The sequence below is a fragment of the Micromys minutus genome (genome assembly GCF_963924665.1).
Source record: "Micromys minutus genome assembly, chromosome: 3".
Lineage (NCBI taxonomy): Eukaryota > Metazoa > Chordata > Mammalia > Rodentia > Muridae > Micromys > Micromys minutus.
This window is the reverse complement of record NC_137972.1, coordinates 21,852,871-21,877,998: the sequence shown is the minus strand read 5'-3', so window position 1 is coordinate 21,877,998 and position 25,128 is coordinate 21,852,871. Positions and strand designations below refer to the sequence as shown.

Below are 25,128 nucleotides of genomic sequence, written 5' to 3'. Positions count from 1 at the left end.
CGCAAGTCTGAGAAGGGCCGGGTTCTGGCGTAAAGGCAGCTGCGAAGAATAAATAAGCTGGTGGGGTGTGCTTAAGTGTCTGAATGGCAGAGAGCAGAGGGAGAGAAGCCGTGGTTGTGGAAGAGAGCGGGAGGCCAGAGGCACTGTGTCTGCTACATTCATCTGGTCCACAGGACACAGGTGGTAGGCTGCAGATGGGGCCCAGGCCTCAGATGAGGTTATGCGTCTTCTGCATCCGGCTGGAAGAGAGAAGAACAGGGGAGCAGATCCCTTCGCCCAGCCCCTCTGGTGTGTTACCCGCTTCTCTCCTGCACAGCGGTACCTCAGGTGCGCCCCAGGCCCACGGACCCCCCACCTCCCTCTCATCCCCCCACTTTCTCCCTCTGACCCCTCAACCCCAGATCCTTACTGGGAGCACCGGCAGGTCTTCTTCTCACTGAGGAGCCTCTTGATCTGAGACATCCGCGCTGCCTGGCGCTGCCCGGGGACAAGGAGAGTAGTTGTGAGGGTCCCAGCCCTCCAGGAGGGAGGTGCCCCTTGGAGGGGGGAGGGGAGGAAGCTGGCAGAGAAGAAGCATTTACTGTGGCTTAAGCAACCGGTCCTGTCCTGTCCACCTTGCGTCTCCCTTCAGACGGGATCAGAAGAAGGGTCTGGTCTGCAATGAGGAACCTCAGGGGCGAGGCAGAGAACGCTAACCCGGAAGCTTGTTGTGGCGGGGGGTACTCAGCCAAGGTTATGGTGCTTGAGGTGGTCAGTGATGGGTGCTCACTCACCTGCTGGTGTCGGCACCTGACACAGCACAGGATACAGAGCACAATGAAAGCCAGAAAGCCGAGGGCGACCCCCACCACGACAGCCAGGAACGTCTTCTGGTTCAACCCTTTGGATAAAACTGGGAGAAGAGGGAGGGGAGGTGTTTCGGTTGGGGATATAGCTCTGGTGGAGGGGAGCCCTGTGTCCACCCCAGGCACTATGAACAGAGAGAGACACTGTGGTCCCAGGCCAGAGAAAATAGCTGAGTGCAAAGGGTTCTTGGGGGTACAGACCAGGGAAGGGATTGTTTTTCTTATAGAGCTCTCTAGAGAAAGAGAAGCAGGTGCCTAATGCCAAGCCCCATGTGTGTTGGTTTGGGTTTAGGGGGAAGACAAGGAGAAGGCTGGCTCTCAGCCAGGAAGGCCTCGTTCCTAAGCTGTCTGGAAGTTGGACTCTGGAGGGTACAAGTGGGAACCCAGAGCCCAGGACATCTCTCCCTCCTCACTTCTATTTTCAGGCCTCTACAAAATGCCTCCATGGCAGAGGAGTTAGGGAGCTGGGATTCTATAGCTCATCCCTGGGAAGTTCCACAGTTGAAGATGCCAAGGCTTAGTTAGCATGAGACCTTAGGAACTGGATCCTTACCTTGGATCTTGGAGTCTATCTTGACCTCTTCACCTTCAGTCAGTAGACACTGCCACATTCCTGCCTCAGGGGCAAGCACTTGAACCATTTTCCCCTCCCTGGAGACAGCGGCCTCCTGGTTCTCCTGCTTCAGAGTCAGTCTCGTCTTCGGCAAGGTCGGTCCCATCACCTCACAGGTCAGAGTGTTGTTGTCATGGTGAGCCACTGCAGGGGAAGGAGAGGCAGAGCCCTGGGTCCTGTTGTTCGGGGTTCCCAGCCACAGCACGCAACACTGACCTCGGTGAGATGTAAGAATGCCTGGAGTGTTTGCCTGGGGCCAGGCATGTGCTAAGTAGGAAGGGTTGGTCACTGTGATTTGTGGAGTCAATTTGATGAGGAGTTAAAGGTACAAATAACTCATCATCAAGGTTGACATCATAACCACTACTATGTGCAAAGATTTTGTTCCATATTAAAAAGATGATGGGGCTGGAGAGATGGCTCAGAGCTTACAAGTGGAGGTCCCGCATAACAGCACACCACCTGTAACTCTAGCTGCAAGGGGTCTGATACTCTCTTCTGGTCTCCTCTGTTACACACACACACACACACACACACACACACACACACACACAAATCTTAAGGGGCTGGAGTGAGAGATAACTCAGTGTTTAAGAGCATTGGCTGCCCTTCCAGCAGATCCAGGTTCAATTCCCAGCACCCTCATGGCAGCTCACACCTGTCTGTAACTCCAGCTCCAGGGCTTCTGACACCCACACACAGACATAAAATAAAGATAAATGATGTAAAAGGAATAAATATTTTGTTACAGTGACAGGAGAGAGAGAACAGAAATTGGTGATGGCGGGAGCGGGAGATATCTCCAGAACATGCCAAAGACCTGGGACGAGGGAGGTCTCAGGGTGTCTATGGGGGTGACTCTAGCTAACACTTCTAGCAGTGGTGGACATGGATTCTGAAGTAGTCACTTCCTGTGGCCAGGCAGGACTCCCAGTGGAGGGATAAGAATAGCAACCCACCCACAAAACTTTTGACCTAAAATGTGTCCTGTCTATAAGACATGCAGGGACAAAGAACACAGACACAGGGAACGGCCAACCAATGACTGGACCACATCGAGAACCATCCCACGGGCAAGAACCAGTCCCCGACACTATTAATGATACTCTGTTATGCTTGTAGACAGGAGCCTAGCATGGCTGTCCTCTGAGAGGCTCCACCCAGCAGCCAAACATTAGATGGAGTCTTTTGGGAGAGTTGGGAGAAGGATTGAGATATCTGAAAAAGATAAGAAGGCTAATGGAGTCAACTAACTTGGACCCTTGGTGACTCCCAGACATTGAACCACCAACCAAAGACCAACCATGGACTGGACCTAGCCCCACTACCCCTGCACACACATAGCAGGTGTACAGCTTGGTCTCATGCGGGCCCCTAACAACTGGAGTGGGGGCTGTCCCTGAATTTATTGCCTGCCTTTGGATCCTGTTCCCCTAACTGGGCCATGTTGTCTGGCCTCAGTGGGAGAGAATGCATCTAGTCCTGCAGTGATTAGTGTGGGTGAGTGGAGTGGCCCAAGGTGGGGCTCCCCCTTCTCAGAGGGGAGGAGAGGGACTGGAAGGAGAGAGGGGGATGATATCAGAATGTAAAATGAATAAATAAATTATTTTTTAAAATGAGCAAGAAGGTCCACAATGCGGGAGGGGCTTAGCGAGGGTCACACAAGGCCAATCAGAGGAAGAACTAAGTCCTGTGCGTTAGTACTCTGTGAAGCCAGTCCCTGGGTAGGTTATAGATATTGGTGGAGAATGTGTGGATTCCAGCCTCAGTTCAAAGCCAGCTCAGAACTAGGTACTGCTCAGTATTAGAGTTTGTGCAGAGCCCTGGTTTCCATCCCCAGCGCGCGCACACACACACCAAACCAAAATGAAACAAAACTGTCTCAAGATCTGAAGAGTGCTTCATTGTTTAGCCAGACAACCAGGGTCCAAGCAACCCCTTTTGGGACCTGACCAGCCATGGAGAGACCTAGACCACCCCTTTTACTTTTTACCCCACTTGCCCTGTTCAGCCCACCCCTTACCTTTCATCACCACCAGGTGCACTTCCTGACGCAGTGTCCCCTTTTTCAGAGTCAGGGTCAGATTGCCAGAACCAGCAAACTGAAGTGAGACCTGGTGTATCTTGAGGTTGAGGGGGAGAGTCTCCGCCAGCTGGAACTTGAGGTGGTTGTTGGACTTTTGCACAGATATCTTTTTGTCCTTTAGGGAGAAGGTGATCCAGGGCTGGAAGAGAGAATCCTTCTCTACCTTCCACCACAGCTCTCCCTCTAGGATTTCCACATCAAAGTTGAGTGGGAAGGAGAATTCCGCCAACTCCCCCTCACGTGTATAGGCCGTGATAGATGTTCTCTGAAAGCCTAGGAGTGTGAAGTAAGCAGAAATCACTTTTGGGTGCAGAGGGAGAGGAAGGTGAGGAAGCATATGGCGGGGCAAGCATTTGGCATGGGGGCACAGGGACCATGTACCCACCAAGGTGGTCATTTCTCTCTCCTGGGACTCCTGAAGGCCAGAAGCTATCTGACCTTTGCTTATCATCCTTCACAAATTAAGAGCCAGCACCAAGTTAAAGCTTGTTATGTATTGGGCACCGATGTACGTGCTATGCACTGAACTTCTCTTTATGGTACTAGGAAGTTGCTGCTGCCATCACAGTTAGCATCACCTCCAGCTTAGGAATGCAGAGGCCACAGGACCAGAGTACGGAGTTGTCACTCCACAGGAAGGGAGATCATTCCTGGTGGTGGCAAGCTAGCCAACCACCCAGGGCTGCTGAAGTCATGGGTATTGGAGGAGAACCTGTGTCCGAGTCACTGTTCTGTTGTGAAGAGAGCGTGACCATGGCAACTCTTATGAAAGAAAGCAATTAATTGGGGGCTGGCTTACAGTTTCAGAGGTTTAGTCCATCATCATCATGGAGGGAAGCTTGGTGGCATGCAGACAGTGCTAGAACTATAGCTGAGAGCTACATCTAGTTCCAAAGACACAGAGGTAGACCGACGGGGCCTGCTGTGGGCTTTTGAAACCTCAAAGCCCACTCCTAATGACACACCCACTTCAAAGGCCACGCCTCCTAATCCTTCAATCCTTCTCAAATTGTGCTTCTCCCCAGCAACTAAGCATTCAAATAGATGATCTTATGAGGGCCATTATTATTCAAACCACGGCACCCTACAACTATCACTTTACTAAAGCATTGCAATCCCCGAGGACATTCTAAACTTGTCCTCTTACCCACAGATAACCTTGGTCCTCACTCCTCATCAAGGACATTTTGTGACAGATATAGACTTTTGAAGTGCAGAGATGTGGAGCCCAAATCCCACCAGATACATCTAGAACACAACTCCTGCCCCCAAGGATCAGGAATCGTTTCAGAAGACCACGGGAAAGATTGTAAGGGCCAGAGGAACAGAGAGTCTGCTGAGAGACTGTATCGCCTATGGATGTCAGAAACTACACTTGTAAATTCTCATTACCAGCATGGTTGCCTACACGTGACATGAACCAGGACAACAGTAGACATGGCAATGTGAAAGAGGGAGAACTCAGGAGGCCTCAACCTTAGACTACACACACACAAATGCCTTCCACAGGAAAAGCACATTGATAGGTTATCCAATAACAAAAGTTCAGCTCTGTAAAAACATGTACATACAAGCAACATTATACAGACTGAGCAAGTGGTGTGTGTGTGTGTGTGTGTGTGTGTTAAACAAATAAAAAATATAAAAAGATGCCTTGAATTTGCAAAAGAGTTGGCTGGGGTACATGTTAGGGTTTGGAGAGAGAAAAAAAAGGAAATGATGTAATTTTATTATGATCTCTCCAAAATTAAAATAATTAAACAGGAGTGAATGGCTGTGGCAGAGTTGGGACTTAATACTACACACGGGATCTGTGTGCAGGGTCCTCAGTCTTCCCACGGGGCCTAGCTCAGGATATAGAGGTGCAATGCAGGTGCCTACATGACTTGTTTCTTGAAGTTAGTATTCCTGAGTCTACGGACTTGTCCTCTAGTAGGAGTGAAGGAGACAAGGACAACAGGTGCCCTGTGCTCTCACCTACTTCCCTTGTATACTTCAGGCTTGTTGCTGTTCTGTCACTCCCTAAGGGGGAAGGGCCCTCAGGATAACCTCAGCTAGAGAAGGCTCTGGAGCCATCCCATTTCCCTCCAAGCGATCCAGGAACCAGCAGAAGAGCAGACTGAGGCCCAGGAACTCCTGAGCAGGAAGAACGCCGCAGGGTGCATAGCCTCTTACCTAGCACTGAGAGTTTCACGTCGAACGAGTACTTTTTCTGGTTCAGGGTCACCGTGCAGTTCCAGGTGTCACTGTCCTGAACCCTTAGGTTAGGCATGGAGAGAACTTTGGAACCCCGGACAATTTTACTCCTTTTGCTTTTACACTCTATCGAGGGGTTAGAGAACTTGCTATCCAAGGTCAGGGTCAGGTTCTGCCCCTGCAACGGGGTGGTACCCGGACTGATGGTAACTGTAGAGGAAGCAGAGCACCAGCATCATACACACTGGCATCACACACACCGGTATCACACACACCGGCATCATATACACCAATCCCAAGGACTAAGGAAGAAAGAACAGCAGAGTCTCTCTACCATCCTGTCTTTCAACAGTGTCTCTCCATCATCCCCTTCCAACTCCCAGCTGTCCACTCTTACCACTCTTTCGCCTTCCCTTCCTCCTTGTCTTCTTTCTTCCTTCAGCTGCCCCCCCTCTAATTCCCTTCTCTCTCTCTCTCTCTCTCTCTCTCTCTCTCTCTCTCTCTCTCTCTCTCTCTCTCTCTCTCTCAGTCTTTGTCCCTCCCTCACTAACCAAGAGGAACACTCTAATCCACCTGTGGTCTGAAATGTCATTAGTTCAGGTCCTGCTTTTGGTGTGAGAATGGAAGAGAAGGGCGGCATCTACATCCCAGGCTGACCGACTCACCTTTGAACACCCATAACTCCACCTCCTCCTTCTTGTTCTCCACCTCGCAGGTGTAAGTCTGGGAGTCCTCCATCTTAAGTTTGTTGATGATGAGAGGAAATGATCCTCTTTCCCATACACTTTTTCTGGAGTCAAAACGACTATGCATCCCAACCGAACCTGTGAATAGAAGCCATACAAGTAAAGTTGAGGTGCCCTGGCACCCCTGCCAAGAAGAGCTCCCATAACTCTGCTGGTCTGAGTTACAGTCTTTACTTCATCCCTATCAGGAACTCCAGACTGACAAGAAGCCCCACCATATCTATTTACATGGTGGGAACGGTAGTTCAAACATATCATAAAGGACTGGAGAAATGGCTCAGGGGTTATGAGCACTGCTCTTCCAAAAGTCCTAAGTTCAGTTCCCAGCAACCACATGGTGGCTCACAACCATCTGTAATAGGGATCTGGTGCCCTCTTCTGGTGTGTCTGAAGACAGTGAAAGTGTACTCATATACATGAAATAAATAAATTAATTAAAAAATATCGTAAGACACAATGCTGATTTGGAGAGCACCCACTCTCCAAATCACAGACTAAATGCTGCGCGCACACACACACACACACACACACACCAGCTCCAGCAATCTTTACAAAAATCCCAGAGAATACAGACTGTTTTTCGGACATGCAGATGTGGACACTTGCTCAGGGTTGAAATAACTGCTCGGACTCATACATCTTAGTATCTTGTCCCATGAATTAGAGTTATTAATGCACATTCGGAACTAAATACCTCCCCCATTAAAGGATGGTTAGGTACATTATACTCCAGTCTCGTGTGGTGGTGCACATTGCTAATCCCAGCCAGGCCTCGGGAGGTTAAAGAAAGATTTGAGAGTTCAAGGCCAGTTTGGGCTACATGGTGAGACCTGATCTAAAAAACATACTTGATGCCTCAGAGTAGACACTTTAAACTTGGTGACCTTAGCTCAATCCCTAGGACCTATGCAGTAGGAGAGAACAAACTCCCACAAGTCATCCCCTAACAACCCCCACCCCACAATGATTTTTTTTTTGTTTTGTTTTTTGCTTTTGTTGTCGTTTGTTTTGTTTTTCAAGAGAGGGTTTCTCTATATTGTGCTTCTGTCCTGGAACTGGCTTTGTAGACAAGGTTAGCCTTAAACTCAGGACTCCACTTTCCTCTGACACACCCTTTTTCTGCCTTCAAATTTTTGACACCTGTAAAAGGTGGAGCTTAAATCTCAGGCCTGGGACGTACACTCTGCAATGTGGACTTGTCCCTTGAACCGTGAAAGTTGCTCTCTTACATTGCTTTTGTCAGGATGTCCTGTTGTAGCAATAGGAAAAGAATGCAAGACTGAAAGAGGAGGCCTACAGCCTCCTTAATACGTATAGGAAGGGAATGCGGAGGGAAGGATAAAACAGACCCCACACCCATGAGGCAGGAGCTTTCCAAAGGCAGCATTGCAGAGGGGTTGACTTCCACAAGTCAAGGCAACCAGAGGGTGATACTGTCATTGTTAATTGTCGGGAAGTGGAGGGGGAGGGGATCAATTTAATACGAAAAAAGCCTGCTGCAAAACCAGGAGGACCTGAGTTCAAATTCCCTATAGCCATGTAAAGCCAACTGTGAAGATGTAAGCCCACATGCCCTGCACTATGGGTGATAGAGACAGGTAGATACTGGAACTGTTTAGCTGAGCATCTAACCTAATTGAACATCAGGTTCAGTGAGAAAGCCTGCCTCAAAAATAAAGCAGAGGTGGAGAGATGGCTCAGTGGTTAAGAGCACCAACTGCTCTTCCTGAGATCCTGAGTTCAGTTCCCAGCAACCACATGGTGGCTCACAACCATCTGTAATGGGATCTGATGCCCTCTTCTGGTGTGTCTGAAGATACCTATGGTGTACTCATATTAAATAAATAATATTTTTTTTAAAAAAAAAGCAGAAATGGGGCTGGACAGATGGCTTAGCAACTAAGAGCACTGGCTGCTCTTCCAGAGGACTTGGGTTCAATTCCCAACACCCACATGGCAGCTCGCACCTGTTTGCAGCTATACTTTTTGCAGGGGGGCGGGGTCTGGAGAGATGGCTCAGTGGTTAAGAGCACTGACTGCTGAACCAGAGGTCCTGAGTTCAAATCCCAGCAACCACCTGGTGGTTCACAACCATCAGTAATGAGATCTGATGCCTTCTTCTGGTGACTGAAGACAGCTACAGTCTACTACTACTACTACTACTACTACTACTACTACTAATAATAATAATAATAATAATAATAATAATAAACCTATTCTGCCAGGGGGCCTGAGAAAACACTAAAGCACATAAAATAAAAATAAGTAAGTAAATAAATAAGCAGAGGGCAATAGAGGAAGACATCAAACATTGACCTTTGGTCTCCACCCAGACACACAGGGTGAGCGCACACACACACACACACACACACAACCAGGAAGTTAGAAAGGGAACCATTCCCACAGAACAAAAGCATTAGCACAAAAGATTAGAAATTTTTAGAAAGTTTTTAATCTCACAGGTAAAGAAAATAAATGCAAATTAAAAGAACATTGTCATATTTTTAAACTATCAAATGGAGAAGAGGATGAAAATAAAGACGATGGAGAAGGAAGAGAAGGAGAAGCCGCCAAGGCTAAGATGGTGGATCGGTGGGCAAATGCCTACCACAAACTTGTGAGGGAGGCCGGATGACAAGGGGTGTAGCATGAAAGTATAGTGACAAAAATCAGGGGACCTGCCTCAAATAAGGTGAAAGATGAGAACCAACACATGAGGGTGACCTCTGAGCTCCGTGTGTTTGCCGTTTCATGCATGTTCCTGCACTCACTGACAAGTGCACACACAGATCCTTCTCTGTCCTTCCTTCTGTGTTCTCATGGCTCTGTTCCCATCCATCTGTCTGTCTGCCTCTCTATGTCTATTCATCCACCTCTACTCCTTGCCCAGGCCTACTATTCCTACATCCTTCCCCGGAAAACCCCCTTTATAACAGACCCGCTGTATAGTGTAGCTACTCAGGGGCATCCCTTGGCATGGTACCCCCTCACCAAACTCTGTTTCATAACAGTTAGGAGTGTTGACTTTCCTATCGGAAGATCCAGGTTCAGTCCCAGCAGCCACACGGTGGCTCACAACTATCTGGGGTCCATTTCCAGTGGACCCGACAATCTCTTCCATCCTCCTCAGGCAGTGGGTACCGCAGGGTGCAAACACATCCATGCAGGCAAAACAGCCATGCACATAAAATACTAAAATACCTTTTAATTTAAAGAGGGTATTTTCAAAATGTGTTCAAGGATGAAAAATTATCCTCTGGTGCTCCTACAAAACTGCAAAGAGCCAAGATGCCCAACAATATGGAATTGGTCAAATAAATCATAATATAGGTGAATAAAAAATTATTATTCACTGAAAAGAAATGAACTAGAAATACATACCTATTTCAGATAAGTAGATATACTTCTCTTTTCTTTTTTTTACTACATTTACTAGTTTATTTAGAGAGTGTGTGAGCATGCTTACTTCCACATGCCACAGAGCACACATGGGGTCAGAGGACAAGCTGGGGACCACATGAGTCCTGGAACAAGAGTCAGGTTGTTGGATTTGGTGGCAGGCACTTTTAACCTGCTTAACCATCTCACCTCCCCAAGCATATGTATTTACACACATAGGAATATATAATCATCTTTAAAATATATGTCTAGGGCTGGAGAGATGGCTCAGTGGTTAAGAGCACTGACTGCTCTTTCAGAGGTCCTGAGTTCAATTCCCAGCAACCACATGGTGGCTCACAACCATTTGTAATGGAATCTGATGCCCTCTTCTGGTGTGTCTGAAGACAGCAACAGTGTACTCATATAAATGAAACAAACCAAACATATATTTTTTATTATATATATATATATATATATATATATATATATATATATATATATATATATATATTTCTAGATATCAAGCAAGATCTGATTGTCCAGAACAAAACTTTCTAGAGGAGACCCTGAGCCAGGACTCCAGAGCCAGTTCTGCCTCTAAGGAAGCATGAAATCTTGGGGCTGGGCCTCAGATGCTTCTCTGGGAAGACGAGAGGCTGGACTGGAGCTGTGTCTCTCAAACTTCAGCCATTCAAAGACATTGCACATAGTTTAACCAAATCCATCTACTTTATACAGCATCTTAGAATGTATTCATTTTTAAGAGTAAGTAAATTTATTTTTGAGACCATCTTGATGTACAACCACAGAACTTATCACCTTCTTGCCTTAGCTTCCTAATGCTCGGATCATAGAACATGTGTGGGGTGTGTGTGTGGGGGTCGTTTGTTTGTTTCTCAAGACAGGGTTTTCTACATAGTTCCGGCTGTCATGCTATAGAATAGGCTGGTCTCAAACTCACAGAGATCCACCTGCCTCTGCCTCCTGAGTGCTGGGATTAAAGATGTGCGCCACTACCACCTGGCTTTGTTTTGTTTTGTTTGATTGATTGATTAATTTTTTGCTGGGGAATCAGACCGGGGTCCTTACATGCTCCAGACAAGCACCCTATATCACTAGCTGTTGCTTTTAACAGGAGTAAACAGGGTGTTACATCATCTTCACAGTCTGTAGTAATAATACCCTTGAAATCATATACTTTATACGATAATTTTTGCAATGTCCATGAAAGTTATAAATATTAAAAGAATAAAATTGGGCTTGCAGAGATGGCTCGGTGGTTAAGAGCACTGACTGCTCTTATAGGGGTCCTGAGTTCAAATCTCTGCAACCACATGGTGGCTCACAACCATCTGTAATGAGATCTGATGCCCTCTTCCGGTGTGTCTGAGGACAGTTACAGTGTACTTATATATGATAAATAAATAAATCTAAAAAAAGAATAAAATTAAGGTTCTAGAAGCCAGGGGCTGGAGAAATGACTCATCTGTTAAGAGAACTGACTGCTCTTCCAGAGGTCCTGAGTTCAATTCCCAGAAACCACATGGTGGTTCACAACCATCTGTAATGGGATCTGATGCCCTCTTCTGGTGTGTGTTTGAAGACAGCTGCAGTGTCCTCACATAAATAAAAATAAATAAATATTTTAAAAAGATTTTAGAAGCCATGTGTCATCAGCAGTTAGAAAAAGGGAATCCCAGAAAAGAGGGCCAGTGAGATTGTGTGGAACCTAGCCATCACGGGACTTTGGACTTCTAGGACCAGGTTTCCTGACAGCAAGTCCATTCAACACATTGTTTTCCTCCTTGGGTTGGGAAGACAGGGAATCCTACCTTTAATCATTACTTTGTTTTGAAGACCCAGAATCTTCGCCTGGACAGAGTTCTTCCACATGATGTATGTATTCTTCGGGGAACCTTCGCAGGGCAGTTCCACTGAATCCCCTTCTTTCCCCAGCACCACTGTCTTCCCTTGGGTGACAGCTAGGAGTTGTGCTGCACAGAAAAGAGGTTAACAGCTGTCTCCCTCAGTGTCCCACCCTTTGAGGTTTCCCATTTGCCCCTCCTCCTGCCCCATCTGCCACTGGTCCCCAAGTCAGAGAACTCACACAGCTGCAGCTGCAGCAGCAGCAAGTGCCTAAAAGAGATGCCTCGGTGCATGGTGGCCTCGCTGAGACGACGGGGATCTGAGTCTGCAAAAATGGCAGGGGCAGAGGAAGATAGAAATCATTAGTCTTCAGGTATTCCTTGGCCCTGGGGCACACACGAGCTCTCTGTCTCCCTCAGGACCTTTATAACCTACACAGAGGACCTTGTTTGTATACACAAAAGTGGACGCCTTGCAGTAATGTACCACAGAGTTTCATGCCAAATTAAGACTGGGATGCCGGAGAGCAATTTTAACATCCTGAGAAATAGCAGCAGCATATGACGTAGACACAGCAATAATACTATTCGTGGGTGTCAAATACGAACCACAGTTTTAGGTACTCACGTGAACAGTTACTGTCTCCTACTCTGGCACAGAGGCACACATGTATACTCTTAGTAGCCAGGAGGCCAAGGCAGGAGGACCATGAGTTCAAAGCCAGCAAAGACTATACTGGGAGACCCTATCTCAAAAATAAAACTAAAGGGTCCAGAGAATCGACTTAGCAGTTGAGAGCTCTTGTTCGTCCTGTGGAGGACCCAGACTCGATTTCCAGCACCCACATGGTATGTCTGTAACGCCAGTACCATGGATCCAATGTCCTTGTCTGACCTCAGCAGGCTCCAGCCAACCACATGGTACACATACATACATGCAAGCAAACACCCATACACATAATGTTTTTTAATAAAAAAAAAGACAGTTCAAGGCCAGCCTCTGCTATATAAGAAGCTCAAGGTGAACCTGGGTTATATGAGACCCTATCTCAAGAATGGGGAGGGGAACACACTAGTCTTTTTTTAAATAAAATTATAGCCAGGTGGTGGTGGCACACATCTTTAATCCCAGCAATCAGGAGGCAAAGACAGGTAGATCTCTATGTTTAAGGCCAGCCTGGTCTACATAATAAGTTCTAGAACTCCCTGGGCTATACAGAGAAACCTTGTCTCTAAAAATTAAAAACAAGCAAACAAACCAAAAAACCAAAAAGCAGAGAGAGAGAGAGAGAGAGAGAGAGAGAGAGAGAGAGAGAGAGAGAGAGAGAGAGAGGAGAGTTACTGCCGTCTTTACTTAAGGAATACCTAATTTTGAACTGAAGAGATGGTCACTGGATAAAGTGTTTACCATGCAATTGTGTGGTCTACAGTTTAGACCTCAACCTTTACTGAAAAGCCAGGCAGACACTTGTTATCCCAGTATTTTGGGAAGAAAAAATATGGAGCAAGTTGGCATAGATACACAGACACACAGACAAACACACACACACACACACACACACACACACACACACACACACGATACAAATATGTTAACTCAAACATACATACTCACATACATTCAAATCTAGTTTTAAGAGACAATATTATGAATGGGTTTTGTTGCTTTGTTAATTATTTGAAGTTTTGGACAAAGTAGTTCATAAAAATCTATTAGACACTGTATAGAAAAACATCTCTTTTTAGTTTAAATTTTTGTCTGGTTAGACTTAGACCTTAAAAGTATAAACATGGGGCTGGAGAAATGGCTCAGTGGTTAAGAGCACTGACTGTTCTTCCAGAGGTCCTGAGTTCAAATTTCAGCAACCACATGGTGTCTCACAACCATCTGTAATGGGATCAGATGCCCTCTTCTGGTCTATCTGAAGACAACTACAGTGTACTTATTTATAATAAATAAATAAATCTTTTTTTTTAAAGTATAAACATAAGCTGGAACAATGGCTCAGCCTTAAGAGGATCTGGGTTCAGTTCTTAACACTTACTGGCAGTCTGTCTGGAACTTAGTCCCAGGGCTAGGTATGCACGTGCTGCACAGACCCACATGGAGACAAACACCCATATCCATAAAATAAATAGACAAAAAAATTAAAGTATAAGCATAGAATAACAACGCTTCATGTAAATAAAAAGTATATATATATGTATACACACATATATACATATAGATATATATACACAACATACACACACACATACACATACACACATATATATACATATAGATATATCTACACACAGCATACATACATACACACACACACACACACACACACACACACACACACATATGTTTAGGCCCAGGTTCAGAAACTTCAGTAAACCATTTTCAGATAGCTTTATTTCACCTATAAACCATATCAACTTTACTGGTACTGTAATTTTTTGTTTGTTTTTCCCCAATAGTGGACCTATAACCTGGAGATTCCCACACACCAGATATGTGTTTTAAATTTTCAGACATTTGATATGTTAGGTTTACAGATGGACCTTTCACCAAGGCTGCATAGTTGGCTTAGTCATCTCTTGGTGCCAGAGACGCACCCCCCCTTGCACCTTCTGGGTAAGCATTCTACCGTTGACCTGGACCCCCAGCCCTTTATTTAGGTTTTGATGTATCTGTTGTCTGCTTGCCGAAAGCAAGGCAGCACCAAGACCGAGTGCAATTGAAAGCTGTGGTTCCCACATCAACCTTAAACCACTGGACCTGCACAAGACTGGGCCCAGTCATGGATGGGCGGGAGATCATGAGGCCACAGCCCCACCTCTCCCTGAAGAACTGTGGGACAGCAGGCAGCTGCTGGAAGAGGGACAGGCGTGGTCTTCAGTGGCACAGCCACTGGTGTCTTGCCCGTGCAGTGGATCGCTCTGTACCCATGCTCTGGGGCTACAAAAGAACAAAACCAAACAAGACACAGAAGCGGAAGCAGGGCTTGCTGGGAAGGAAAAGGTAGTTGACAACTTGGGAGAAAGAGAAGGGTGGGAGGTGAGTTATCAGAATGCTTTGTACAGGTGTACAAAATTGTCTCAAAATAACGTTTTTTTAAAAAAGAAAGAGAAAAGCATCAAACTGAAAGCAAAACATGTCTCTTAATGAAGTGGGGGGAGGTTGTAATTGATTTAAAACAATCTCACCCATTTACTTGTTTATTTACTTATCTAAACATCTATTTATTTGTCTATTTGCTTATCAAACGTTACACTCGTGCGGAGGTCAGAAGACAACTTGTTGGAGTCAGTTCTCTCCTTCCACCATTTTGGGGCTTAAGGTTCTAGTCAGATGGTTTGGCTCCGTGGCAGACACCTTAACCAGCTAAGCCATCTCACCAGCCGGGTATATTCATTTTTGGTACATTTTTTTTTGTTGAGATGGAACTCAGAGTCTCACAGACACTAGACAAGTGCTCTACCACTAAGTGTCTGTGGCGACAGTGGCAATGTTCTAATATAAATTAAAAAAAAAATTTAAGTGGCGTATGTGGCTATGGGTTCAGGAGCACCGGATGTGAAGCGGTTCGAGCTGTGGTGGTGCATACCAACAACCCTGCACAGAAGGTAGAAGGAGGCAGGAAATCAGGAGTTCAAGGCTATCCTCAGCAAGCAGACAGGAGAAGATGGAGGACCATTCTCAGTCCCTTGCTGGCTACGGTGTAGGATGAACTGGAAATGCTAAAGACAAACATGGTGCATAGGTGCCGATATAGGAAGTATTGGGGGACTGACAATAAATCTTAGCAGGCAAACTAAGAAAGTTGAGATTGGTTCTGGTGATGAGTGGAGTCACCGTTGTTTACACACGCTCTCTCTCTCTCTCTCTCTCTCTCTCTCTCTCTCTCTCTCTCTCTCTCTCTCACACACACACACACACACACACACACACACATGTAATGCAGCCCAGGCTATGAGTGAGCCTCAGGTATGTGACTGTTAGGGGTAAGTCTCAGCAGGTTTATTATTCTTTCTCCCAAGCCTGATTTTTCTGTCCCCTTGGCTAACCCTTGCTGTGTTGCTCTGTAGCAATCTGCCCTTTCTGAACTCAGTCAGCTCTCTGTTGATGCTCTCTTGACCATGTCCCCTCTGCCACCTTAAGAGAGAGTGATTCACAGAATCCCTTCCCCATAGCCTAAATGCCACAAGGACAGGGGTGACAGTCTCAGGCTGCCACCTTAAGCCACAGAGGCTAGCACCAGAAGAAGTGGATAATGTCCCTATTTAACTTAAGCCTAATAGGATGAACAGAGGCAGGTAACTCATTGGTGCGTCTTCCTACACGCAGTACATTAATTCTGTTCCTTAAACGGGTCATTGAAGGCTGAGGACGTAGCTCAGGGGGACGGGGTTTGCTTTGCATGCCCTGGGTTCCATCCTCAGTACTACAAAAGTGTAGCTTCAAGGAAAGAAGGGAGAGGGGGAGAGAGGGAACCTAAGAAGGAGGGCCAGTCACTAAGTGGATATTCACGTCCAGCCCTGGCCTGGACGGAGCCAAGTCACCCCAGCATGCAGCTTCTGTCTATGGCCAAAGTCCACCAAAGGAGCTGGCTGCTACTGTCTGTGTGTCCTTTAGGCTTTCTGGCCCTCTAGTGACTGCTTGGGACTGCCAATGAGAAATGTCAAAAAGAGAGGGAAGTGTCCTAGCCAGAGACTAGCGTGTTCCCTACTCTCTATCCATGCTCTGGGTGTGTTTGCTGCCAATAGCTGTGTGTCTCCTCTCCCTCTGCCCTGCCCCATGACAACTGCTGCCTGTCGGCCCTTGTCCACAACTTAGGCTCTTCCTGGTTCCTAGAAACATGATTTTTGCCTTTTAAAACACTTCACTGTGGTTGCTTAGTGCCTGTGTCTCTCAACATACGGGTTGGTCTCCTTAGCCCTGTCAATCCCTTGAAGTCAGGTCATGGTCATGACACTCGCTGGTTTTATCCACTGGGCCATCTGGATCCCAAGTACATAATTCTTGAGGGGAACTTAGCACTCAGAGAGGAGGTGTGGGGGATTTGTTCTAACAATATGGCTCGGGGGACACTAAGAAATAGCTCTGTCCAGTTCCTCCACTGGCTGAGAGGGGAATCTTCCAGAACCTAAAGCACGATAGATGATAGATATATGATAGATTGATAGATAAATAGATGATAGATGATAGAAAATAGATGATGCATACATACATACACACATAATAGATAGATAGATAGATAGATAGATAGATAGATAGATAGATAGATAGATGATAGATAGGGATAGAATAAATTTTGTTTAAAACAAGGAGCTAGAAAGAGAAATGGCCAAAAGAGAGGTTTCTGGGTTAGGTGGGCATGAGTCTAGTCATTCTAATTATGGAGTAGGTTACAAGTTGGCACAGTTGGCTTGGGCCAAGGTTTGCAGATCATTGAAAGGAAGGGTGTGGGGTGACAAGAGCTGAAGGGGAAGCCTAGCCCCCAAAAGTTTTCCTACTGTCTCTACCTTAGATGGAGAACTTTGGTGAGCAGGTGTGTCAGTCCCTGGTAGTTTAGAAGTTAACAGAGAAACTAAATCTCTACTGTGCTCTTCCTCCTCAGGGTCTAAACGCAGGTTGCTCTGGTAAAGATGCTGGAGAAATGAGGGCATTCCTGGCTCTTCCCCAGATGGCAGACACGTTCTCTCCTCCACTCCACAGTCCTGGAGTCTGTCTCCAGCCCCTGGCACCTCACCAACACACCCTGGGAACTGGCTCAGTGGAGGAGGCTGCGGGTTTCCAGCCACAGCCTGCTTTGGTGCTTTGGGTTTCTGCCCCTACCCCAGAGGCCTGGCCTTTGATTCCCACATCCTCAGCCTCCCCAGAGGCGCTGTATCTCATAGAGCATAAGAGCAGCATCCTGTGGACGTCACCCCTGGGTGACTGGCTGCAATGCCCCTTCCCCCTCCCCCAGTCTCTGCTCATGTCTACATTTCTCAATCTGTTTTTCCATGTTCATGCTTCAGCCTTCAGCTCCTTGGGTGTGTGTCTTCCTCTGAGCTGCAGCCTTTACTGTTCTCTTCCCCTTGGAGGGCCCCCTATCTTGTCTTTCTCCTTTTTCCCCTACACACACACACACACACACACACACACACACACACACACACACACATCTCTCTGGTTCCTTCTACCCTGTAAACAAGCAACCTGGCTTCCGGCAGGCCAGCGGGTCTTCCAGGAGCTTTGATCTGACAGGAAACTGCAGAGCACAGGCTGGACTTGAGGGGTGAGTGTGAAAGGAACTGGTTGCAGAGTGGGAGAGACACAGCTGACAAAGAAGGTGGACATGTTTTCTGGAAAAAACAAAACAACAACAGAAAACAAAACAAAGGCCTCAAAGGAAGAAAGGAGCGAAGGAGAAAGAGACTCAGAAAGGTCAGTAAAACAGCAATCACCCTTCACGGGACCCGTCACCACATGAAATTGTGAAAAGCGACAAAGGAGAGGCACAGAAATGAAGGGACTCTGGAAGGCAAGACGTGTGCAGAGAACACGACACCAAAAGAACACAGACAGGGACCACACAAGGGATGCTACAGTGACAATGCGTACAGCACGCCTTTCAGGGTGCTTGGGGTTCCTGCCACCCTCACAGGGCCCCCAGAGATGGGAGAGGAGGGCGCACAGTCCCAGCACAGCCTCACCACAATGACAGCCTGTGGTCCCGAAGACGTTTTCATCTTCTTCTCGTGGTGCCCCCCAGTCAGCCCACTCTAGCCCAGTTGTGGGATGTGCCCCACGCCACACAGCCTTCCTCTGCTGACTAGCTTCCTATAAACTTCCTAGAGATGTGACCCTCTAAGCGACCCTTGTGGTTCAGTGGCTGCAACCTCTGCCACCCTCTCCTTTGCCTCGGATGCCCACACGCAGAGGGTGGGTGGCAGTGGGTGGGGGATCCGAACCCCTTACTTCTCTTGTCTCTGAAAGAAAGTTCTAAACAGTGCTGTGAGCAGCACTCAGCATTCACACCCTACAGATGCTCACATAAATATCTTCCCCTCTGTCATCCCATTTCCCATCTCCGTGCAAGTTATTGAACCCAACAAACGTTTACTAAGTGTCTAAAACGTGCCAGACATGGTCTCCCAACTCTAATCACTGCTGCTTCACCACTGTGGTCGAGAGTGAGACCCAAGCCACTTGGAACCTCTGCCTGGAATTGATTGATGGTGAGGAAAATTTTGTACTTAAAGGCAGGTTTCTTCGATGAGGGCCCCGGGGTTGAAAGGGAAAATCTGGTTCTGAGTATCTGGCTCCTCAGAGGATATTTCATTAGAAGGGCGGCCATTTTGTATCAACCTACAAAATCTAAGATAGCACCAGAAATGGTCAGAACACTATATAGCACTGGTCTCCGTCATCAGGTTTTCCCGGCCTTGCTTTAAAAAAAAAATAAATAAAATAATAAAGTTCCATACAAGACCAGGACATTCCACTACTCTACTCAATGGAGTTTTTTAATTATCAAAAGAGAACCTTTCTATTTTGAAGGATCAGACTGAACCTCAGGAGACCACTCTCCGGGAACAAGTCTATGAACTGAATGTCCTTCAGGGGCACAACATGACTCCAAGACCATGTGGCTCTAGGAGAGGAGAAAGGTCTGAGGGTGTGGAGACAGGGGCTAGAGTTGAATAGCTCACCCCATCTTGAGAAACAGAGTCCCGCCTTATGCCCACTTCGTACCAAGCCCCCTCGTAAGATAAGAGGCCAGCGTTAACATTTTCTGATAAAATACCTTTCCGGTTTCCTAACTCAGGGTAACTAAAACAGAGTTCATTCTCTTAGAACATTTCAAAAACCCTAAATATCAGTCCAGACACAATGGCCTGTGCCTTGGTCCCAGCTAGTAGGGAAGCTGAGCCCAGGATATTGAGACCAGCATAGGCGACACAGTGAGACCTCAGAAACAAAACACAACAAACCCAAATCCTAAAACTTCATAGAAGAAAACAAGAGCTTAACAGCTCAAGTAAACACAAAAGAAACTGAACAAGGCTAAAACGGACCATGTGGCTTACATTGTTCTTAAGTGTATGACCCTTGGTGAAGGTGTTTATCGAAGTTTTTTTTTTTTTTAATTGCATATAGTCCACCTTTGTACTTTGCAGTCTTTTTACTTGCTTTCCTTGTGTTTTCTGTTTTTTTTCCTCCATTTCTTAGTGTCTCCTTCATTTTCAATATCTGTTTCTTCTTTCTAATCTTCCATCCTCTGCATAACTATTTCTGCATTTTTCTCTCTCCCCAGCTTTACCCTCCCCACCATGTCTCCTTTAGCTCTCAGCCATTACCCCTCTGACTCTGCATTCTAGCTAGGGTGCATCAAGGGGGCACCTGCTGCTCTAAGCACTAAACTATGCTTGGGGGGGGGCAGGGGATAGCAAAGATGTGTATGGCTTACTGCTAAGCCTTTTGAAGCTCATGATTGCAGTGGGAGATCACTGTTGGTGACCTGCTCTAAGAGAAATACAGGAGAACTCCAGGCAACAACTGGAAACAGAGAACTGCATCCAGAACATTCCAGCGCATCGGCTGCCCCTTCCAGCTCCTGGAAAAAGTGAAGTTGAACACGTCCCTCTTACCTCTAGCCAGTCCTTCCTTCTTCGCTCTGCTTCTTGCACAGGTATGTCTTTGCAAACAGGTGCCTGGTGATGAAGAGAGTCTTGCTGTCTCTTCGCAGATGTTCACAAACGAAAAGACAGGAAGCCTGGTAGTGAGGCTCCTCTATACAGCTCGGCAGACGGCAGACTTGAGCCAGCCCTCAGGAGTCCCTCCCTCCCACCCCCAGTTGTTGGGGAAGTTGACAAATTAAAAATGCCAAAGCTATTGAAAATACCCGAGCAGAATCATGCTGGAGTCTGGTACGTCACTGCTGTTTGGGGCAGTAAAAAGGCTGACTCAGCCTGGTCAGGCTGGCGTGAGGCAAGGCTTAGGGGCACGTAACTGTAACCCCAGCACTTGGGTGATTTAGGCAGAAGAATCACAAGCTCAAGGCCAGATTAGGCTGCCTGTGTATGTTAATGCCACGTCAAAAAAAAAAAAAAGTTAGTAAGAAATTTCATCAGTGGAAAATTTAGATTACACTGCCCAACAGATCCACTAAGTCAGCTGTTTAGAGGTGACAACGAGCCTAGAGGAAACATCAAGAGTCAACATGGTTCCATGGCAGCTAAAGACATAGGGGTCTGATTTTCTGTTACTCCATTGCTGGAGACTGAGTGGGTAGCATATGGCCAAGATGCAAAAGCATGCGTGATGAGAACCTTGTGTGTGTCCTCTATGGAGAAGGCACGGAGACACCATTTAGACTGCGTGCCCCCTTTACAGGAAGAGTACAGTCACCGTTTTGGATGGGTAAGCAAACACACTACACTCGCTTTAGTGACAATTTGAGGGCAGCTGTGGTGGTGCTCCCTCTGAGGGAATTCTCATCACACACCTCTGAGCACATCTGTGTCATGTGGCTTCTTCCAGGGCTGGGGTCAGCAGTATATCTGGCCCGCTGTGGCAGAGAGGCCTGGACTGCAATGTGGACATCTGAGAGGACAGGAATGACTGTGAAACAACACACTGTTGCTAACATTCCATATCCTCCTCTAGCCCAGATCTCACCTAAGCTCTGTGGACACACACACACCTTCCCACTGGATATCGCCATTCGAGTGTTTACCAGGAGTGCAGTGGTTTGACTAAGAATAGCCCCAGTAGGTTCATGGACTTGAATGCTTAGTCACCCGAGAGTAGCACTATTTGAAAGGATTAGAAGGACTGAGAGGTGTGGCCTTATTGAAGGAAGTACATCAACTAGGGGAGGGCTTTGAGGTTTTAAAAGCCCGTGCCAGGCCCAGTTCTCTTGCCCCACTGCTTACCGATCAGGATGTAGCTCTCAGCTACTGGTCCAGCACCACACTTCCCACCATGATGATAATGGACCCCTTCTGAAACTGTAAGCTAGTCGCCAATTAAATGATTTCTTTCGTGAGAGTTGCCTTGGTCATTGTGTCTGTTCACAGCAATAGAACCGTGACTAAGATACAGACATAACAATTTCTATAAATTTCAGACTAGTTCCAGACTAACTTAGCACCTGAATGCCTTTGTCTCAAATTTTCCACTGAGGGAGGGCAAGCTACCCGAGTTCCAAATACTTTTACTTCCTTAGCCCCCAATCCCTCTCATGGATCTATTTATGAATTCTTCTAAAAGTCTTTAAAATCTCTCTAGGTCACTGCACTAATACCACCACCCCAGTCTATCGTGACCTTGCCATCCTATGCTAATAGCATGGTAGTTCCTGCCCCTCCCTCCCATGTCCTGGTCTCTCCTGTTGGGGTCCAGATGGTTTGCTGTTCCTTTCTTGGGCACAAATCCTGACGCAGATGTGGCCCCATGACTACCTGACTTTGGAAAGCTTCAGACAGAGATAAAACCTAGAAGAAATGTCCTCTGGGGCAAAACAAAGCTTGCAGCAATCGCTAGTAGCTAGAGAAACAATATATAAACAGTGTTAGAAAAAATAAAATCTGTTCACGTCTGTTTGTTTGTTTTTGGGAGAAGGTTTCCCTGTATATCAGCCCGGGCTATCCTGGAACTCCATTTATAGACCAGGTTGGCTTCAAAGTCATAGAGATCCTCCTGCCTCTGCCTCTTGAGTGCTGGGATTAGAGTCATTAAACCACCACACCTGGCAAAATTGTTTAGTCTTGAAGTGAACCCAGAGTCTTGGGTCTCTGTCTACCATCTCCCTGCTAGGTCCATTTCATACCCATGGCTGGTGGGTACCCACTCTATGTTCTACCTTCCTCCAGGCTGTGCTCCACACAGCATCCAGAGTGATCACTAAACGGTACATATATGTTCTAGAGACTCCCCTACTCTAAAAAGTGGCTGGTTCTGGGTTTAAAGAGATGGCTCAGTGGTTAAGAGCACTGGCTGCTCTTCCAGAGGATCCAGCACCCACCTGGTGGCTCACAACCCACTTCGATTCCCAACACCCACCTGGTGGCTCACAACTGTGTGTAACCCCAACATCTGCCCCTGCTTCTGGCCTCTGTCACTAGGCACATCACATGATGTACAGAGAGGCAAAATACTCATACACAATAAACAAAAATCAAAACACACACACACACACAACTAAAATAAAGTGGCTGCTTCAGCAAGATGGGCATGGGGACATGTGAAGATAAGAAAAGAACAACATATGATAAGCTATACGTATGAACACACAATCACTATGACGACATATATGTGTGAAACCCATTACTGCCCATTAACCTTAAACAATAATGGAATGGGAAGATAGCTCTGCAGTGAAGAGTACTGGCTGCTAAAATAAATGCATTAATAAAAATGATAAGAAGCAAAAAGGAGAGATTGAAAGTATAGCTTGACTTGTAGCCCCCATGACAGATGTGTTTCTACTCTCGGCAGCCTTTGAAACCTCGTCTGCCCTGAAAGCGCTCTCTGCAGCTTCTGGTTTCATAACACGCTGTTCCCAAAGGTTGCACTTTAACAAAATTAAATTTTATTGTTTCACCAAAGACATTGTTCAGTAAAATATGGGCATGTTTTTAAAATCACCAGTGCCTGGCAGTGAAGGACCGCAGTGCTTTTCCTGACACTACCTTGCTTTGTGCTGAGGCAGCAGTTTCAACCTGCACGATTTTGCAGGCCCCGCATCCTGTGGCTTTAGTAAAGCTCGCTTGCCCTTTAAGATTTCAGGGTCTCCTAGGGGTCCATGGGCCACACTTATACATTGGGAACCACAAATCTAGGGAACTTTTTATTCATTCTTTAGGTTCTAGCTGACTTTTTTATTTAGCTATGTCTTGAATTGGTTTTCTCTTTTTTCTTACTAATAGACTCCCCATTTTTAATTCTCTCTCTCCCTCTACGTGTGTGTCTGTGTCTCTGTGTATGTCTGTGTGTCTGTGTGTATATGTGTGTGTGTATGTCTCTCTCTCTCTCTCTCTCTCTCTCTCTCTCTCTCTGTGTGTGTGTGTGTGTGTGTGTGTGTGTGTGTAAGGGAGGAGAGAGAAAAAGAGAAAGAGAGGTGTTATTCTGTATGGGTAAAGGTGCAAGGTCTCAGGACAATCCTGATTGAAGTTGGTCTCCACCTTCCTCCTCGTGTGAACAAGGGTCTCTTGTCCTCTGCTATATATCCTGGACCCGGGAGCTTGCTGAGGACCTCTGCCTCTCATCTCCTGGGATAACAGACTTTCACTACTGCAGCTAGCTGGCTTTATGTAGGTTCTGGGATCCAAATTCCAGCCCTCACATTTGCAAGTATATTTGCCACTGACCCATCTCTCTAACCCCAGAACTCACAGTTTTTAGCTGGGCTCAATTTTTATTGATTATGTATTTTGAGATGGGATCTTAGAATATTGCTCAGCCTGACATCCAGCCACTGGCTCAGACAGTCCTCCTGTCTCCTTTCAAGCAGCTGGAGCTACGGCTGCCTTTAGCAACCAGATACAACACACAGTTCCAAGCTTTCTTTGCAGTCATTCTGGCCAAGTGACTCAGTTTTGTGAATGAAGTGAAGCGAACGTGTCAGACAAAACCTCTGAGTTGCTCTTTAAAAGCAGCTAGGTGTTGATTCCCCTGCCTGGGGCTTTCTTTTCTTACAGACTGCTATGCAAACCCTTCTCTTGAACACATAGCCAGCCCTCCTTTCTCATTTGCATTACTTAGCAGGCTTCTGTAGGCAGACGAATTTGTGACTGTGCTCTAGACCCACCCACCCACCCATCCATCCATCCATCCACCCATTCATCAATCCACCCACCCACCCATCCATCCATCCATCCATCCATCCATCCATCCATCCATCCATCCACCCATTCATCAATCCATTCATCCACCTACCTGTCTTAGGGTTTTACTGCTATGAACAAACACCATGACCAAGGTAAGTCTTATATAGAACAACATTTAATTAGGGCTGGCTTACAGGTTCAGAGGTTCAGTCTATTATTATCAAGGCAGGAACATGGCAGCATCCAGGCAGGCATGGTGCAGGAAAAGCTGAAAGTTCTACATCTGCATCTGAAGGTTACTAGCAGAATACTGGCTTCTAGGCAGCTAGAATGAGGGTCTTAAAGCCCACACCCACAGTCACAAACCTACTCCAACAAGGCCACGCCTACTATAACAGGGCCACACCTTCTAACCCTGCCACTCCCTGGGCCAAGCCTATACAAACCATTACACCACCCATCCACCCATCTACCCACCATTCCATTCACCCAACTACCATTCACCCATCCATCCACTTACCCATTTACCCACCCATCCATCCATCTATTAATCAATTCATCCATCTACCCACTTAGCCACCCACCC

At 46.6% G+C, this 25,128-nt stretch overlaps 1 protein-coding gene across 1 annotated transcript; it reads right to left on the bottom strand.

The window, feature by feature from the left end:
- Positions 1–208: 208 nt before the first annotated feature.
- CD4 (CD4 molecule) lies at positions 209–20,460 on the bottom strand (the record flags this gene model as incomplete). The annotated part of the gene is made up of 10 exons (XM_080914403.1): positions 20,361–20,460; positions 11,975–12,058; positions 11,700–11,861; positions 6,406–6,564; positions 5,720–5,950; positions 3,482–3,817; positions 1,399–1,602; positions 774–892; positions 410–477; positions 209–239 (listed from the first exon to the last, which is right to left on the bottom strand). The coding sequence occupies exons 2-10, from the start codon at positions 12,024–12,026 to the stop codon at positions 209–211; spliced, it is 1,362 nt and encodes a 453-aa protein (XP_080770529.1). The 5' UTR covers positions 12,027–12,058; positions 20,361–20,460.
- Between the last annotated feature and the right edge of the window lie 4,668 nt (positions 20,461–25,128).